The following is a 20,997-nucleotide window of genomic DNA, read 5'->3' as shown; positions in this document are numbered from 1 at the left end:
GAAGGTCATCATGGAAAGGGTTTTGCTGCAAAGTGTTTTTTGTGTCATTTGTAAACCTTTGGTATACTGTATGAACAGTTATTTTAGCAAGCTTTTTTGATGTTACAAACTATGACTTTATTTTTTGTAAGTAGTGAAATGCCAAAACATATAATTTCTTCTACATTAACTTTAACTTTCAGTCTTTTGCCTTGTTCTTCCAGAATATTGAAAGTGTGGCCATGGCAATACTAAATCTATGGTTTGAAATCCCCTCTCCTGAACCCCTTCACCCCCGGGCCATTTTCCGTTTTTGTTTTTTCCTTCCCTTTTGCCGTAGGAGGGCTTGTTTTCTCTAGGACGAGTTGTACTTTTTAAAAACACCATTCATTTTACCACATAGTGCACTGGAAAAAGGGAAAATAATTCTAAGTGCGGTGAAATTGCAAAAAAAAGGGCAATTCCACAATTGTTTTGTTTTGTTTTATTTACCATGTTCACTATATGGTAAAACTGACCCAGCATTATGATTCCCCTGGTCAGTATGAGTACACAGATACCAAACAAGTATAGATTTTTTTTAATGTGTTGAAAAAATTTTGAAAATTGTATGAAAAATGTTATTTGCTTTTGTCATTATTTTCTGAGACCTGTAACATTTTCAGTCTTCAAGATATGGGGCTTATGCGAGTGCTTTTTTGCGCCCTGAGCTGATGTTTTTACTGATACCATGCTCGGGAAGATACAATGTTTAGATAGCCTCTTTTTGTATTTTACCGGTATTTTAATGTTGCAGAGGCCCAAAAAACGTAAATCTGGCATTTTTATTTATTTTCGTTATGCCGTTATCAGATCAGATTAATTTATTTTATACTTTGGTAGATCAGGCATTTTGAACTCAGCAATACCAAATATTTGTATTTTTATTTTTTTAATTGTTTTATTTTCAATGGAGCAAAAGGTGGTTGATTTCAATTTTTGAGTTTTTCTTTCATGTTTTAAACCTTTTTTTTTTACCTTTTACTGTATTTAAAGGGCAACTGTTAGCAGGATCAACCCTCTGAAGCCGTCTATGCAGGTCCTGGGAAGCTGAATAAAATGAAACCTTGATTTATGCAATCTGATGAAATATGCTGGAGAAATCCTTGTTTTTCTTACATGTAAATGAGCTCTTTCAGGCTAGGTGGAGGATGTTTGCCTGGAAATTAACTCCACCTCTAGAGCTAATTTTAAATAAAAGAGGAGTGTGAGACAGGTAATTGATACAGAACAGGAGAAATGACATTTGTCTTCTTGCAAACATACAGTATTTTTTGCTACTCTCTGAGCTCTGCTGTATTGTAACCATATTGCAGCCCTGTCTGCCTGTGAGCTGAAAGCTGAAGCTGAGAAGACACTACAGATGTGTCAGTTATAACCGCACACAGCTCTGCAGTGAGATCAGGAGAGCAGAGAGCGGTAATTACACATCATACTGGTAACTCCTCCAAATGAAAAATAACACTGGTCAACAGCATTTTTGGTGCCAAAGATATTTCATCGAATTTAGGGTATTTTTGGGGTGCTGATTCTGAATATGTCATCAGTTTTGCCAGATTGGCTCAAGTTTTTGAGATTTTTGGTATCTTATTTATAGCACTTGTTGGTAAATGCGACGCATCATCTCATTAATTTCTTTGGATTAGTACTTGAACTGAGCAGTTCTCAATATAGTTTTGTGTTAATTAGTGTTCTAAAAGTTTGTTCATAGCTTGATTTTTGCACTAACTTTATGTTGTTGTCTGTTTTCCAGTGAAAAGCATGAACTCATCAAGAAGAAGTTGTCTTAACGATCCAGACTCATTCTGTTACATTTGTGGTGAATACACACTGCCAAAACATAGAAGAAACATAACAGACTTCGTAAAAAAAGTGTATTTTGCCTATTTTGGGGTTATGCTTGGGGACCAAGACAAGTTTTGGGCACCACACATAGTGTGCAAAGCATGTATCGAATTATTACGAAAATGGAGCAAAGGACAAAGAAAAAGCTTCAAATTTGGTGTTCCAATGGTGTGGAGAGAGCCAAAAAATCATCATGATGACTGTTATTTATGGTAAACACAGGTACAGGCACATCTTCACAATGAGGGACAGGCCTTCTTGCAGATTCCATGTTACTCCCATTTTCGTTTCTTATGCTTATTGAATCCTTGCACTTGCACTGCACAGAAATAACAGTCATCATGATGATTTTTTGGCTCTCTCCACACCATTGGAACACCAAATTTGAAGCTTTTTCTTTGTCCTTTGCTCCATTTTCGTAATAATTCGATACATGCTTTGCACACTATGTGTGGTGCCCAAAACTTGTCTTGGTCCCCAAGCATAACCCCAAAATAGGCAAAATACACTTTTTTGACGAAGTCTGTTATGTTTCTTCTATGTTTTGGCAGTGTGTATTCACCACAAATGTAACAGAATGAGTCTGGATCGTTAAGACAACTTCTTCTTGATGAGTTCATGCTTTTCACTGGAAAACAGACAACAACATAAAGTTAGTGCAAAAATCAAGCTATGAACAAACTTTTAGAACACTAATTAACACAAAACTATATTGAGAACTGCTCAGTTCAAGTACTATTCCAAAGAAATTAATGAGATGATGCGTCGCATTTACCAACAAGTGCTATAAATAAGATACCAAAAATGTCAAAAACTTGAGCCAATCTGGCAAAACTGATAGCATATTCAGAATCAGCACCCCAAAAATACCCCAAATTCATTAAAATATTTTGGACACCAGAAAAAAAAATTTTTTTTGTTGACCTGTGTAATCTTTGGGGGCAGCGTTATCTTCCAGGCAGCATCCTCCCCATAGCCTGGAAGAGCTCATTTACATATAATAAAATTGTGGATTTCTCTGTATTAATACATCAAATTACAGATATCCTTTTATTCAGCCTCCTACATGCCCTACAGCTTAGAAGCATTGATCCTATTGAAAGATTTCCTTTGGGAAAATACAAAACTGGGGGGTTAAAAAATCATTTTTGTGGAAAAAAATATTTTTTATTTCCACGGCTCTGCGCTATAAACTGTAGTGAAACACTTGGGAGTTCAAAGTTCTCACAACACATCTAGATAAGTTCCTTGGGAGGTCTAGTTTCCAATATGGGGTCACTTGTGGGGGGTTTCTACTTACTGTTTGGGTACATCAGGGGCTCTGCAAATGCAACATGACGCCTGCAAACCAATCCATCTAAGTCTGCATTCCAAATGGCACTCCTTCCCTCCCAAGCTCTGCCATGCGCCCAAACCGTGGTTCCCCCCACATATGGGGTATCAGCGTACTCAGGACAAATTGGACAACAACTTTTGGTGTCCAATTTATCCTGTTACCCTTGTAAAAATACAAAACTGGGGGCTAAAAAATCATTTTTGTGAAAAAAAAAAATAATTTTTATTTTCACGGCTCTGCGTTATAAACTGTAGTGAAACACTTGGGGGATTAAAGCTCTCAAAACACATCTAGATAAGTTCCTTAGGGGGTCTACCTTCCAAAATGGTGTCACTTGTGGGGGGGTTTAATGTTTAGGCACATCAGGGGCTCTCCAAACGCGACATGGCGTCCCATCTTAATTCCAGTCAATTTTGCATTGCAAAGTCAAATGGCGCTCCTTCCCTTCCGAGCTCTGCTATGCGCCCAAACAGTGGTTTACCCCCACATATGGGGTATCGGTGTACTCAGGACAAATTGCACAACAACTTTTGTGGTCTAATTTCTTCTCTTACCCTTGGGAAAATAAAAAATTGGGGGCAAAAAAGATAATTTTTGTGAAAAAATATGATTTTTTATTTTTACGTCTCTGCATTATAAACTTCTGTGCTATTCTATGTTGTATTCTATGGGGGTTACATTGAGTTGTATGGCAGGGCTGCAGGGGGGGGGCCCATTTGGAAGTTCGCACCGGGGCCCATAACTTTGTAGTTGCGCCACTGACGCCATACATAGTTATGACAGCACCCCCACCACTGTAGGAGGTACAGTACAGACCAAAAGTTTGGACACACCTTCTCATTTAAAGATTTTTCTGTATTTTCATGACTATGAAAACTGTAAATTCACACTGAAGGCATCAAAACTATGAATTAACACATGTGGAATTATACTGTATACTTAACAAAAAAGTGTGAAACAGCTGTTTCAGGTTCTTCAAAGTAGCCACCTTTTGCTTTGATGACTGCTTTGCACACTCTTGGCATTCTCTTGATGAGCTTCAAGAGGTAGTCAATGGAAATGGTCTTCCAGCAATCTTGAAGGAGTTCCCAGAGATGCTTAGCACTTGTTGGCCCTTTTGCCTTCACCCTGTGGTCCAGCTCACCCCAAACCATCTCGATTGGGTTCAGGTCTGGTGACTGTGGAGGCCATGTCATCTGGCGTAGCACCCCATCACTCTCCTGTTTGGTCAAATAGCCCTTACACAGCCTGGAGCTGTTTTTGGGGTCATTGTCCTGTTGAAAAATAAATGATGGTCCAACTAAATGCAAACCGGATGGAATAGCATGCCGCTGCAAGATGCTGTGGTAGCTATGCTGGTTCAGTATGCCTTCAATTTTGAATAAATCCCCAACAGTGTCACCAGCAAAGCACCCCCACACCATCACACCTCCTCCTCCATGCTTCACGGTGGGAACCAGGCATGTAGAGTCCATCTGTTCACCTTTTCTGCGTCGCACAAAGACACGGTGGTTGGAACCAAAGATCTCAAGTTTGGACTCATCAGACCAAAGCGCAGATTTCCACTGGTCTAATGTCCATTCCTTGTGTTCTTTAGCCCAAACAAGTCTCTTCTGCTTGTTGCCTGTCCTTAGCAGTGGATTCCTAGCAGCTATTTTACCATGAAGGCCTGCTGCACAAAGTCTCCTCTTAACAGTTGTTGTAGAGATGTGTCTGCTGCTAGAACTCTTTGTGGCATTGACCTGGTCTCTAATCTGAGCTGCTGTTAACCTGCGATTTCTGAGGCTGGTGACTCGAATAAACTTATCCTCAGAAGCAGAGGTGACTCTTGGTCTTCCTTTCCTGGGGCGGTCCTCATGTGAGCCAGTTTCTTTGTAGCGCTTGATGGTTTTTGCAACTGCACTTGGGGACACTTTCAAAGTTTTCCCAATTTTTGGCACTGACCTTTATTTCTTAAAGTAATGATGGCCACTTGTTTTTCTTTACTTAGCTGCTTTTTTCTTGCCATAATGCAAATTCTAACAGTCTATTCAGTAGGACTATCAGTTGTGTATCCACCAGACTTCTGCACAACACAACTGATGGTCCCAACACCATTTATAAGGCAAGAAATCCCACTTATTAAACCTGACAGGGTACACCTGTGAAGTGAAAACCATTCCCGGTGACTACCTCTTGAAGCTCATCAAGAGAATGCCAAGAGTGTGCAAAGCAGTCATCAAAGCAAAAGGTGGCTACTTTGAAGAACCTAGAATATAAGACATATTTTCAGTTGTTTCACACTTTTTTGTTAAGTATATAATTCCACATGTGTTAATTCATAGTTTTGATGCCTTCAGTACAGTAGCGTAGCTACTGGGGGGGCAGAGAGGGCCATCGCCCCGGGCCCTTTCAAATGAAGGGGTCCCTTGGGAGCCAGGGCCACTTCTGTGAGGAGGCAGAACACCGCATAGGAGGAGAGCAGTATAATATCTGCTCCCGTCTGACGGAGACTCTGCACGCTACTAGCACAGTGGCCGGCTGCAGTCTCCCTCCTGCAGTGAATGGTTTCGCCCGTCTGACTTGATCATCAAGCTTTTCCTGGCTGCAGTTTTCTTCACTCTGTGCACGCTGGGATTGACTCAGGCACGCTGGGTCCTAGTGCCCACACTCTGCATTTCACTTACTTCCTGGTCCTGCCTGCAGTGTAAACTTCATCAGTAAGTGGGGATGGAACTTATCAGGTTTATTAAATTCAGGTATGTTACTGTGAAACCGTTGGGGTATTGTGGGGGCTGAAAGTGAGTGAGGGGGGACAGGGTACTGAGGGGTAAATGTAAGACCATTTGGGGGTTGTGAGGGCAGAAGGTGGGTGAGGTGGGACAGGGTACTGGGGGGTGAATGTGAGATGATGGGGGTATTGGGGCTGAAGTGGGGGAGGGGAGACAGGTCACTGTGGGCTGAATATTATAATGTTTATTTATGATATTATATGTACTTCATCATGTAATATTTGCTGTCTGGGGAGGCTGGAGATGGGGGGTAGGGGGCTTTTGATACGTACCACCTGGGTCTTTATGAGTATTAGTATAAGGAGCCCGCATACAGTAACCAGGAGCTGCATCACATTTACAGCACCACTTCAGCAGTATTTTTTATTTCATTGCTGGAGCGATGCTGAAAATCCACGTCCCCTGCCCCCTGTCTGATACTCACCTTCTGGCATTTTCATCTGTTTTTGTCTCCGCTCGGCTCCTTCTCCTGCAGTTTGTGGCCTGTCCGCTGCTCCAGTGTTTCATGGAGCAGTGCAGAGGTCACTAATCAGTGTGAGTCTGTGGGAGCCTCGTTCTGGCCTCTTTCTCACTCTCAGGCTATGTGCACACGGTGCGGATTAGCCGCTGCGGATTCACAGCAGTTTTCCATCTGGTTTACAGTACCATGTAAACCTATGGAAAACCAAATCCACAGTACACATGGTGCAGAAAATACCACACGGAAATGCTGCGTTGTATTTTCCATAGCATGTCAATTCTTTTTGCGGATTCCGCAGCGTTTTACACCTGCTCCTGTATAGGATTCCGCAGGTGGTAAAACGCAGGTGAAATCTGCACAAAAAACACAGGAAATCTGCAGTAAATCCGCACAAATCCGCAACAAGTGCACATAGCCTCATAGTCTTACATTGAGCGCTTGTGACATAGCTTCTAACTTCTGGCCAGTCAGAAGCTGCGCTCACAAGTTTGAGCAGCGGCACTGCAGCAGTGCCACAAAATAGTGAATACACCGGAGGAGTAAATGACCGGGACATCCAAATCATGACGGGGAGCTTTGAGTCCATCACACTGTGTATAAGGAAGCTGTGCACACATCACACTGTGTATAAGGGAGCTGCGGGCCCATCATACTGTGTATAAGGGAGCTGCGGGCCCATCATACTGTGTATAAGGGAGCTGCGGGCCCATCACACTGTGTATAAGGAAGCTGTGCACACATCACAAAGTGTATAAGGGAGCTGCAGGCCCATCATACTGTGTATACGGGAGCTGCGGGCCCATCATACTGTGTATAAGGGAGCTGTGGGCCCATCATACTGTGTATAAGGAAGCTGTGCACACATCACAAAGTGTATAAGGGAGCTGCAGGCCCATCATACTGTGTATAAAGGAGCTGTGGGCCCATCATACTGTGTATAAGGAAGCTGTGGGCCCATCATACTGTGTATAAGGAAGCTGTGGGCCCATCATACTGTGTACAGGGGAACTGTGAGGGACATCATACTGTTTGACGGGAGCTGCTGGTCCATCATACTGTGTATAGGGAACTGTGAATGCATATTGTGCATATGGGAGCTGTTGGCCCATTTCACTGTATATAGGGGAGATCTGGGGGGCATTATACTTTCTATAGTGGAGTTCTGTCAGCATTATACTGTGTATAGGGGAGCATTGGGCTCATACTATCTATAGGGGAGCATTGGGCTCATACTATCTATAGGGGAGCAGTGGTATCATACTGTGTAGAGGGGAGCAGTGGGAACATCATACGGTGTACAGGGGAGCAGCGGGAACATCATACGGTGTATCGGGGAGTTATAGAATCATCATACTGTGTATAGGGGAGCTGTGGGAGCCTTAGACTGTGTATAGGGAAGCTTTAAGTTCACAATACTGTGTATAATGGAGCAGAACATGGGGGAACTTAGGGGACATTATTATTGTGCATATGGTCCAATATGGCGGTAAAGTCAATGTTCGTTTTTGTATATAGATTTATTTTCAATAACAGTAGGGTCATATTCTGAGGTTCCCCTATATTCACAATAAGTGCGCAACCGTAGCTGTAATCAGGGTTAGCTGGTTAGGGGCCCACTCAGATGTTTCGCCCCCCTAAGTTGAAACCCTAACTACGCCTCTGCTTCAGTGTGAATTTACAATTTTCATAGTCATGAAAATACAGAAAAATCTTTAAATGAGAAGGTGTGTCCAAGCTTTTGGTCTGTACTGTACGTCTACACAGGTCACTAAACAGGACTGTGTCCTGGAGTACAACAGGAACATGGGGGAGTTGATACAGTGCCATAAGAAAAGCCAAGATGTGGTACAAGAAGCTGGCCATGCACATCAGACAGATGGCAATGTACAACGCTTACTTAATATCACGATGTGCAGACTAGATTGGTACATGCCTTCAGTTCCAGGTGGTAGTGATTTTTTTGGAAGTCAGTAAGTAGCTTCCCCAGTACTTCCTGAACTGAAAGTAACAGGCCAACATTTCCCCGGTGAGGTCTTTCAAACCATAAAGAAAGGAAGGTCACAAAAGAGATGCTGAGTGTGTTACAGAAGGGGAATACCTAAAGACACTACTTATCAATGCGACACCTATCCCGACAAACCTGGCCTGTGTATAAAAGAATGCTTCAAATTGTACCACACATCCATGGACTACTTAATTCATTTTTGACTTACACAATTCACGCATGCCAACCTAATGCACGCTACACAACTCACGTATGCCAACCTCTACACAACTGACGTATGCCAACCTGATGCACTCTACACAACCTACATATGCCAACCTTGTGCACTCTACAGGACTGACGTATGCCAACCTGATGCACTCTATACAACTGCTATTTGCAGTCAGATGCACTCTACGCTACTGCCATTTGCCAATCTGCTGCACTCTACCCTACTCACACATGCCAACTCATACACAAATCAGATATGCAAACCTTATAAATTAATCCAATCAGTAAATGGCGAAACGAGAAAAAAATCAAAATACCAGAATTACATTCTTTTGTCTGCTGCAACATTGCAATAAAATGCAATAGCAGGCGATTAAAACATCATGTCTACCCCAAAGTTGTATCAATAAAAACATCATCTCAGGGCACAAAAAATAAGCCCTCACCCAGACCAGATCCTGAAAAATGAAAACGCTATGAGTCTTGGAATATGGCAACATAAGAAAAAATTGTTTTTCTTACAAATTTCAGATTTTTTCTTTACCACTTGAATAAAAAAAACCTATACATGTTTAGTATCTGTGGATTCGGACTAACCTAGAGAATCATAATGGCAGGTCAGTTTTACCAAATAGTAAACATGGTAAGTAAAAAAACAATTGTGGGATTGCACTTTTTTTTGCAGTTTCATCGCACCTGGAATTTTTTTCCTGTTTTCCAGTACACTGTATGATAAAACCAACGGTGTCATTCAAAAGTACAACTTGTACCACAAATAAAACAAGCCCTCATATAAGTTATGGCTCTTGGAATTAGGGGAGAAAAAAAGAAAAGTGAAAAAATAAAAATTGCAATGTCACGAGGGGGTTAATGAGGATGACGATTGGAACAAAGATTGGAAAGATTAATTGTCTTCTGTTCTTCTGTCTTCATTCAGCAATCTGCCGAAACTCCTGTGGAGATGGATTTTGTTCACGACCTAACATGTGTACGTGCTCCAATGGACAACTTTCTCCAACTTGTGGAGCTGGTGCAGGTGAGTGTATATACTGTATACTAATATATTGAGAATCGTTTTATATATAAAAATTTCTAAAATTTTACAATTTGTGTTTGATTTTGGTGAAAATGTAAGTCAGCAAATATAGGATTTAGGAAAATAGGCAATATAGCTTTATTTTCCATTTTTTTAACACAATACAAATATTAACAATAGCAACCATTAGAATCATTCAAATGATGTCATTTAGGTGCAGTTTAAGACATTCAGTGGACAAAATAAGTATTTGATACACTGACAATTTTGCAAGTTTTCCCACCTACAAAGAATGGAGAGGTCTGCAATTTATATCGTAGGTATACCAACTGTGAGAGACAGAATCTAAAAATAAAAAACAGAAAATCACATTGTATGATTTTACATAATTAGTTAGCATTTTATTGCATGCAATAAGTATGTGATACAATAGGAAAACAGAGCGTCTCCAGATTTTGACGGCATAGTGTGTTACTAGCTGTAATGTTTGAGACTGTGGTCCCAGCTCTCTTCAGGTCATTGACCAGGTCCTCCAGTGTAGTTCTGGGCTTGTACTTGACCTCTCTGAATCATCCTTACCTCCACGAGGCAAGATCCTCAGACTGAGGAAAATTGACAGTCATCTTGTGTTTTTTTCCATTTTCTAATAATTGTGCCAACAGTTGTTGCCTTCTCACCAAGCTGCTTGCCTATTGTCCTGTAGCTCATCCCAGCTTTGTGCAGGTCTACAATTTTGTCCCTGGCCTTAGACAGTTGTTTGGTTTTGGCCATGGTGGAGAGGTTGGCATGTGATTGAGTGTGTAAACAGGTGCAATTAAAACAGGTAATGAGTGCAGAGTAGGAGGGCTTCTTAAGCAAAAACTAACAAGTCTGAGGCCGCCGTCACACTCAGCGTATGAAAATACGGTCCGTTTTTTACGGCCGTAATACGCAGAAATGTTCCCAAAATAGTATGTCATCTGTAGGCAGGGTGTGGCAGCGTATTATGCGCATGTCATTCTCCGTATGTAATCCGTATGGCATCTGTACTGCGATATTTTCTCGCAGGCTTACAAAACCGACATCTAATGGATTTATGTGCTCAAATGTTCGTTAAAACATATATACAGTATCTGTATATATATGTCATTGAGACACATATATATATATATATATATATATATATATATATATATATATATATATACTTATATTTAATTCAGCGCTAGATAGCATAAAAGCCGGTAATTCAATTGCCGGCTTTTGCTATCTCCTTCCCAAACCCGACATGATATGAGACATGGTTTACATACAGTAAACCGTCTCATATCCCTTTTTTTTTTGCACATTCCACACTACTAATGTTAGTAGTGTGTATGTGCAAAATTTGGGCCCTCTAGCTATTAAATTAAAGGGTTAAATCGCGGAAAAAATTGGCGTGGGCTCCCGCGCAATTTTCTCCGCCAGAGTGGTAAAGCCAGTGACTGAGAGCAGATATTAATAGCCTAGAGAGGGTCCATGGTTATTGACCCCCCCTGGCTAAAAACATCTGCCCCCAGCCACCCCAGAAAAGGCACATCTGGAAGATGCGCCTATTCTGGCACTTGGCCACTCTCTTCCCACTCCCGTGTAGCGGTGGGATATGGGGTAATGAAGGGTTAATGTCACCTTGCTATTGTAAGGTGACATTAAGCCAGATTAATAATGGAGAGGCGTCAATTATGACACCTATCCATTATTAATCCAATAGTAGGAAATGGTTAATAAAACACACACATTATTACAAAGTACTTTAATGAAATAAAGACACAGGGTGTTTTAATATTTTATTAGACTCTTAATCCACCTGAAGACCCTCGTTCTGTAAAAAAGGAAAAATAAAAAAACAACAATATCCCATACCTTCCGTCATTCAGGTCACGTCCCACGATGTAAATCCATCTGAAGGGGTTAAATAATTTTACACCCAGGAGCTCTGCTAATGCAGTCGCTCCTGTCTGTAAAACTTGGTGAATGAATGGAAAGCAGGGGAATGTCCTGTAGTTACCTTGAGTCGCGGTGATGCGCCCTCTGCTGGATGTCCTCATATGAACTCGAGCGTGGGAAAAACAAAATAAGAACAGGACCCTCAGTTTACACAGAACATTATGTTCAGTGATGAGGCAAACTTTTTTGGGTGGGCTATTTATATGGATACACCTAAATATCATTGGAATGGTGACAGTTTTCTTGTGTAGGGTGTCTTGCATTGAGATCTGCTGCAATGACCCGGGTACTGCGTTCACCAGACATCAACACAATTTCTATCAGCTCCTCACGTGTTAGACTCTGCAACATATCAATGGCTGTAAACAAAGAGAAACATGTAAATAACTCAAGAAAGAATAGTTACGTTAAAACCAAGCACACCATTGTTTGTCTTGTGAAATTCTCAGTAAGCTTGATGTTTCACGTGACCTTCTTCCCATTGGAAAAAATAAAGTTGGATCCAAAATGTCCAACTTCAAAATGGCCGCCATGGTCACTACACATCTTGAAAAGTTTTCCCCCTCCCACATACTAATGTGCCACAAACAGGAAGCTGGTATCTCCAACCATTCCCATTTTAGTTAGGTGGATCCATATACATGGCCCACCCTGTATTATAAATGTGCCACATTGAGTGTTTTTTAGAAGTCCTGGATGTATACCACTATAGCTTCCCCACATAAGAAATACTTGTCTTTACAATTTACATTTAAGTCTATGGATGGGCAAAAAAAATCAGATCCCATATGGCTCATCGATATAGTATCTGCTTTTTATGGATACAATGCCGTTATTAATGTAGGAAACTGTATTTGATCATGTACATTGAGGTTGAGGTATAAATACTGATGGCACATGGCTGCAGGCTTGGACTGGCCCACAGGAGAACAGGAGACTCTTCCGGTGGGCCCCTGTGCAGGAGTGGGCATCCGGCAGTTTATCTGAGCACCACTAGGCACAATACACTTGATTCACTATGTACAGTATAGACATAGACACAGTACAGACATTGTACAGACACAATCAACCCAGTTTATTGCTATAGAAATGTATGATTGAAGATAAAGTCATATTTGCATACAGCTGAAATGTGGGGCCCTCAAGTTGATTTTACTGGTGGGTCCTTGGCACCCCAGTCCGACACTACATATATGTCAGATGTACGGAAAAATTGAAAAACATGAGTGGAATACAGATGTCAATGCAGATAAAAAATCATCCTTGCTTTTGTAAGAGTTAATGATTGGGACTAGCCCAGAGTGGGAGGGACTAACCGAAATGGAGAGTGACAGTTTCCTGTTAGAAAGAGCGAAAGTGCCTGGAGTGCAGAGAGAACAGACTTAACCTCTGGTGTAAGCAGTGCCGCAATTCATGGGTGTCCCTAGTAGTGAGACCAGAAAGAGATAGCGTGATCCGGAGGAGAAACAAGGAAGAGTGACTGAGAGATAGAGGGATTTACCAGAGTTGGGTCTTGGGAGAGGACGCCTAGCAGTATGGCCGAGAAGTTCATAACTCCTCAATGTAATGGGCCTATACAGAACAATGTAAGCGAGATGAAGAGAGTGCCCCAGCAGGAGTTCCAGAGTGTCAGGTGAAAAGAAGAGAAGTACGGCCATACAGACACCATAGTTCACCAGAAGAGAAAGAAGACGTGGAATCGTGAGTTGAGTAAATACATTTTGCTAGCTGAACTGTAGTGTGGAGCTGGGTTGCAGTGACATAGTGAGGAATAGTGATGATAGAGAACAAGTAAAAGGGAGAAGAGAAAGGGATTGAATTTGTGTGAGGTAAATGCTACACATTATGAAGGAAACGTGTGAGAAGATATACTGTACACTCGCTACCTCCCCAAGTTAATGTTCAGTAGAAGGTTTATTTTCAATGGTGGTCTCCCTCATTGAATTGTCCTGGCCAACCAGCAACATTGGTTACATGCGGCCTGTAAGGGCACATCGCCCCCAAAACACAAGTCCACACACACAGCTGGCGCCCCTACTTTCATGTAACATGCCGGATAGAAAGAGATGAGTACCTTGCCAATGCCATGTTACAGTTTCTGTATGAAAATTGGTTGATTTTCATACGGTCGTTTGAACCTGGCCTAACATTTTCCTTTGTATTCATGTCTACAATCAAGGCTCTGGCTCAGCCTCTCTACTGCAGAGTCTGTGACATTTGGTGGAAAAAATACAATTGCATACAGTGCTGCTTTTCCTGTTAAAATGATGGACAGCTCAGCAGAACGCATGAACCTCAGTAAAGAGAATCTGTCGCATGGTTTTAGCCAGCCCATATGTGAGCAGCAGGATGTTTCCAGCGATATATCACTTACCGGGCTGCTTGCCATCATTTTCATAAAATCACTGTTTTACTGTATCTACTTCAGACCTACCAGTTCTCTTGAGAGCTGAGTTTTGTATAATCCCGCCCACACCTCTGATTCGCAGTTATGTATTTACTCTGCATAGGCAGAAAGCTGCTAATCAGTAGTAAGGGCAGATATAAACAGAGCTCATGAATATGGCAGCAGGGTTACTAGTCCTGTATTGAAAATTGCCTGCTAAGAAATCAGTGATTTTACAAACATAATTAGCGCAAGCAGTCCAGTAAGTAATACATAGCTGAAATCAGGGTTTTCATATCTAGATTATGCTGATCTACGATTAGATGGTAAAAGCCTGGTGACAGATTGCCTTTAACTGAAACAACTGAATGTCTCCCAAGTTGAGGGACCCTTTGCTTTACTACCACACCCATTAAAGGGCCACTGTCACCCCCTCCAGCCGTTATAAACTAAAAGAGCCACCTTGTGCAGCAGTAATGCTGCAGTCTAACAAGGTGGCTCTTTTAGTTTTTGTTTCTGTTATTCCCACAATAAATGTATGTATAGTTTAGCTGAAATACCTGTCTTTGTACCTGGAGGCGGGTCTGAATCCTCCTCTTAGAAGCGCCCAACTGCCGTCAGTCATCTCTTGTGTAGATTTTAGCCGCCCCCTCAGCGCTGTTATTGTGTGAATTCCGGCGCCTGCGCTCTGCTCTTCTGCCTTGCGCAGGCGCATAGAGCATTTGCCGTCCTAGCGCTGGTGCCGGGTTCTGTTCTGCGCCTGTGCGGGCAGTGCGGCCACCCTGTTACTGAATCCCCGCCCCACACTGTGTTATGCATTATGCACAGTGCGGGGCTGGGATTCCTGGGCAATGCGCACTGCGCTTGTCAGACGCTCCACAAGTCCCCCGCCTTCCAGCGTTGTTCTGTGCGGCTGTTCCAAACGCCGGCAAGGATACCTGTATATTCTGGCAACGCTGAAAGGCGGGGGACCTGGGGAGCATCTGACAAGCACAGTGCGCATGCCCAGGAATCCCAGCCCCGCACTGTGCATAATGCATAACACAGTGCGGGGCGGGGATTCAGTAACAGGGTGGCCGCACTGCCCGCACAGGCGCAGAACGGAACCCGGCACCAGCGCTAGGACGGCCAATGCTCTATGCGCCTGCGCCAGGCAGAAGAGCAGAGCGCAGGCGCCGGAATTCACACAATAACAGCGCTGAGGGGGCGGCGAAAATCTACACAAGAGATGACTGACGGCAGTTGGGCGCTTCTAAGAGGAGGCTTCAGATCCGCCTCCAGGTACAAAGACAGGAATTTCAGCTAAACTATACATACATTTATTTTGGGAATAACAGAAACAAAAACTAAAAGAGCCACCTTGTTAGGCTGGGGTCACACATGGCGTAAGACAATACGCCACGTATTATACGTCCGTACTACGGCCGTAATACGGAGAAATGTTCCCAAAATAGTGATCCATAGTCAGGGTGTGTCAGCGTATTTTGCGCATGGCATCCTCCGTATGTAATCCGTATGGCATCCGTACTGCGAGATTTTCGCGCAGGCTTGCAAAACCGACATCTAATGGATTTATGTGCTCAAATGTTAGGGAAAACATATATACAGTATATATATATGTCATTGAGACACATATATATATTCTGTATTTAGATTTCATTCAGCGCGATATCTGTGAACAGCCGGTAATTCAATTGCCGGCTTTTCATTTCTCCTGCACAAACCCGACAGGATATGAGACATGGTTTACATACAGTAAACCATCTCATATCCCCTTTTTTTTTGCATATTCCACACTACTAATGTTAGTAGTGTGTATGTGCAAAATTTGTGCGCTGTAGCTGCTGAAATAAAGGGTTAAATGGCGGAAAAAATTGGCGTGGGCTCCCGCGCAATTTTCTCCGCCAGAGCGGTAAAGCCAGTGACTGAGGGCAGATATTAATAGCCAGGAGAGGGTCCATGGTTATTGGCCCCCCCGTGGCTAAAAACATCTGCCCCCAGCCACCCCAGAAAAGGCACATCTGGAAGATGCGCCTATTCTGGCACTTAGCCACTCTCTTCCCACTCCCTGTAGCGGTGGGATATGGGGTAATGAAGGGTTAATGCCACCTTGCTATTGGAAGGTGACATTAAGCCAGATTAATAATGGAGAGGCGTCAATTATGACACCTATCCATTATTAATCCAATTGTTGGAAAGGGTTAAAAAACACACACACACATGATTAAAAAGGATTTTAATGAAATAAACACAGCGGTTGTTGTAATAATTTATTGTTCTCGCAATCCATTTCCAGGCCCTCGCTTGGCAAAATAATAAACACACAAGATACATACCTTCTGATGTCAGATCACGTCCCACGAAGTAATCCATCTGAAGGGGTTAACTAATATTACAGGCAGAGCTGCGATAAACCACTCGCTCGTGCCTGTAATCCCCGGGTGCTGAAAGGAAAGCAGTGATCTGTACTTACATTGAGTCGCGGTGAGGCGCCCTCTGGTGGATGTTCTCATGAACTGCAGCCTGGGAACTTTTTCCCACGCTCCAGGTCATATGAGGACATCCACCAGGGGGCGCATCACCGCGACTGAAGGAAATGTAGGTCAATGACCTACATTTCATTCATTCGCCGGGGATTACAGGCACGGAGCACAGCTGCATTAGCAGGGCTCCTGCCTGTAATATTAGTTAACCCCTTCAGATGGATTACTTCGTGGGACGAGACGGTTCACCAGAAGGTATGTATCTTGTGCATTTATTATTTTTCCAAGCGAGGGTGTTCCTGATGGATTGCGAGAACAATAAATTATTACAACAACCGCTGTGTTTATTTCATTAAACTACTTTTTAATCATGTGTGTGTGTGTGTTTTTTAACCCTTTCCAACAATTGGATTAATAATGGATAGGTGTCATAATTGACGCCTCTCCATTATTAATCTGGCTTAATGTCACCTTCCAATAGCAAGGTGGCATTAACCCTTCATTACCCCATATCCCACCGCTACAGGGAGTGGGAAGAGAGTGGCCAAGTGCCAGAATAGGCGCATCTTCCAGATGTGCCTTTTCTGGGGTGGCTGGGGACAGATGTTTTTAGCCACGGGGGGGCCAATAACCATGGACCCTCTCCTGGCTATTAATATCTGCCCTCAGTCACTGGCTTTACCACTCTGGCGGAGAAAATTGCGCGGGAGCCCACGCCAATTTTTTCCGCGATTTAACCCTTTATTTCAGCAGCTACAGCGCTGAAATTTTGCACATACACACTACTAACATTAGTAGTGTGGAATATGCAAAAAAAAGGGGATATGAGATGGTTTACTGTATGAAAACCATGTCTCATATCATGTCGGGTTTGTGCAGGAGAAATGAAAAGCCGGCAATTGAATTACCGACTTTTCACTAACAGCGCTGCGTATTTCTCGCAAGTCACACTGCTGGTCCGTGTGGAATCCGTATTTTTCTCGCCCCCATAGACTTTCATTGGCGTATTATTTGCGCAATACGCTGACAAACGCAGCATGCTGCGATTTTGTACGGCCGTAGAACGCCGTATAATACTGAACCGTAATATACGGCTAATAGGAGCAGCCCCATTGAGAAGCATTGTGCCGTATGTAATGCGAGTTTTACGTACGTAGTTTTTGCGCTCTTACGTACGTAAAACACGCATGTGTGACCCCAGCCTTAGACTGCAGCATTACTGCTGCACAAGGTGGCTCTTTTAGTTTATAACGGCTGGAGGGGGTGACAGTGGCCCTTTAAAATGTCAGTCCATAAACAATGCACACCACTAATTCTTTAGCAATGCTGATGGCGACCATGGTAGTCCCTTCATAGGGTGAGCAGAACTGTTGGCTACCTAAAATATTAATTTGATAGAATTGGAGCATGGATAAAGTGCCTTAATTAAGGGGACATAGGCTATGCTCACACGTTGCGTTTTTTCTGTGTTTCTTTATGCAAATTTTACGCTGCATTTTACAGTGCCAGCAAAAGCTATGAGATTTCAGAAATTGATTTTTTTTCATGACTGTTGCATGTTTTAAAGAAGCAGCATGTCAATTCTTTCAGTGTTTTTGCAGTGCTTTTTCACCCATAGAAAGCAATGTGGAAGTGCAAAAACACAGCAAAAAAGCAGGTTTTCAGATTTTGCTGCATTTTTGGTGCAAAAACCTATGGATGTTGCATCATCTTTTTTGGGGGGGTGGCACTAAACTTTATCAACATGCACAAGAGACAATAAAAATGCAGCAAAAACTCATCAAAGCCTACTTTTTACAAGCAGCTTTTTTACTGCTAAGAGAGCAGGTTTTGCCTTCAGAAAAAAAATGCAATGTGTGAACATAGCCTAAGGGTTCACTATGTAATCATGTCGATGTGAATCAACGTTTTGCTTTTATTGGGCTTAAACTTTTCCCTTTAAAAAAATTCCAGCTTTCAACTCCCAGGAAAAATGGATCAATGTGAAACACAAAACCACTCTGATTTATGCTCTACTTAAAAAATGAATATTTGTTGGAAATATCATTGCCGAACTCTGCAAAAAAGTTTATTTTCAGATATTTTCTTCCCCTGAGAACAAACTGCTTTTTTTTTTTTTTTTACATTATCTCAAGGCTTTAAATTAAATCTTGTTTATTGAAACACGATTTTAGTCTCGGAGTCTCGGCCCAATCTCCAGGCTGCACTAATTAAATGAATGTTTCTTTTGGCATTGGGCAATAGAAGCCTCCAGGAAACAGAAAGCGTGCCTTATGGCAGAATTCAGAGAAAACGCTCCCCCATGTACTATCAGGAATGCTAGAGAGCAAAGCAGGAGGGATTTAGCTAATTTGTATTTCTTGGATATCGGTAGAAATCACTAACTTCTTAGCCTGAAAGAACTTTCTCTATGTACAGACTAAATAGTCGGTCCTTTATCCTTCTTTTTACCTATATAAGGGGAAAACTAGTGCGATATTGACTAGATGGGACTCTAAAGAAACCATTCGGTGCTAATAGATGGACACGTTATTCTGGAACTTTATTAACACTTGAGTAAAGTGAGAAATCTAGAAAAAAGCAAATATGCCATAACTGTAGCTATATGGTTGCCCACACCTTAATCATCTATGATCAGGGTCCGTGTTGTGCCCTTCTTTTCTATTCTGTGGGCTTGGTTTCAAAGAACGATAACATGGATTTTATGAACTGGGTCACTATTAAGGTAGGTTCACACCACTGATTTCTCCACATATGAGAAAAACGGATCGATTATTCTGAACAGATTTCGATTAGAGTGGCATCAGTTTTTCTCAAACGTGGAGAGAAAAGAATTTTTCCCACCGTCTCCATTCTGGCAGTCTGTGAAATGTCATCTGAATGGGGTCTGATTTTTCTCACGGACCCATTGACTTGCATTGACGATTTGGCTCCTACGGTCAGATCGAAATTGGACGTCTCCACGAATTTCTGCAGACGCGTGAATGGCTCCATAAACTATCGTAAAAATGAGCGCAATCCGTGAAAAATACGGATAGCACTTGTACAAGAAAACCGTACTCCTGAATAAGCTCTTAGACACACAAAAATTGCTTGTTCCTTGCTAGAATCTTTTCTACTACTTAAATGGTGTAGAGCCTGTCCATACCAGAAGATGCGGTAACTTGTGAACTAAAACAGTGGAAGACTACACATTGAAATAATGTGACGTAAGGAAGAATGCATGTCGAAAATGGAGCCATGCAGCTTAAAACTCACCACAAATATTTGCCTTAAAACCAACGTGACTTAAAACCATTTTTTCCATTCCCGTCATTCTACATGCAGTAGTTAAAGGCTATTGACACCTTTGATATGGAAAAAAAATGTTTTTACATATGTTAGTGGTAAATAAAAATGCCCTGTTTTGGGCTGCAATTTTTATTCCTTCATTCATTTCCAGTCTCACTCATATGCAGTTTGCAGCCTGATCCAAATTCCAGATTTTTCTCTTGTAGGAGTGTCTCTCCCTGTATTATAGGCTGGAGATAAACTCTGCATATCCAGGGTGCTGTTGTCTTCACTTGCTTTCATGTATCACTGCTGAATGTCTCAGGGACTCTTAATGGTCATACATGCCACTAATTCTTTAAAAGCACAAATGTTGACCATTGCTCATGAGATTGTACTTTCTTCTTCACAAGCTTCCCCTTATCTATAGCCTTCTCTCTGTGGCCTCCAAGATACTCTCTCCTTTGCAGATCTGTGTACAAATCCTCCTGCTACCTCTAACACAGAGAGAAGGGAGGGTGAAGCAGAGAACTGCCAATAGTAAAAGGAGCGCTGACAAATTTATAACAATTCAGCAAAGCACTCAGCTAGATAAAATTATAGAACATTATGAATGAATACTTTTTAAAAGACTGATTAATTTTACATTCTGCAAGCAAATGAACATTAAAAAAAATCTGTATGAAGGTGTGCAAGGCCTTCATGTTTGTTTTTTTTTCAAATTATTATATTTATGCTAACAAGCCTCCTAAATAAATGGCATAAAAAAATAAAAGCCATGATTCAGAAGCAAAAAACTTTTGAGAGTTTTGCCACATACAGCCATAGTAACTCACTATCTATGTATGAACGTAGCAACATGCTATTAGTAACATTGTTTAGAAAATGACTTTAGAGAAATCAGAGGACAAAATATAGCAGAAGTATTGTTTTCAGCATATGAAATAAGTTAGCCATAAAGGAATACATATTGGCTCCTGTTCGCTTTCACTTTGAGAAACGCTTCTGCCTGAAAAGAATTATCCAACCGCCAGAGTATTGAATAAGATCTGCAGTCAGTAGAAAGGAACACTTTTCATACAATAATTCTGCAGCCAAAAATATACAATTTGGTTGTTAACTGGCTTGATTTCATTTCTTTCACCCCATCCAATCAAATGGAAGGTAACTGTGTTAAATTGTGTATAACCTTAAATTGGGATCCAAGGGGTA

At 41.9% G+C, this 20,997-nt stretch overlaps 1 protein-coding gene across 2 annotated transcripts in view; it reads left to right on the top strand.

Annotated features, from left to right (window-relative positions):
- Positions 1-20,997, top strand: part of LOC143784401 (fibrillin-2-like) — a 254,227-nt gene that overhangs the window by 74,789 nt on the left and 158,441 nt on the right. For both annotated transcript variants that reach the window (XM_077272616.1, XM_077272625.1), the window contains one exon: positions 9,583-9,681. In XM_077272616.1, the coding sequence (XP_077128731.1) occupies positions 9,583-9,681 (99 nt within the window). The remainder of the gene's footprint in view (positions 1-9,582; positions 9,682-20,997) is intronic.

Source organism: Ranitomeya variabilis, chromosome 1 (assembly GCF_051348905.1).
Source record: "Ranitomeya variabilis isolate aRanVar5 chromosome 1, aRanVar5.hap1, whole genome shotgun sequence".
Classification (NCBI taxonomy): domain Eukaryota; kingdom Metazoa; phylum Chordata; class Amphibia; order Anura; family Dendrobatidae; genus Ranitomeya; species Ranitomeya variabilis.
This window is presented reverse-complemented; position numbering and strand designations above follow the sequence as displayed.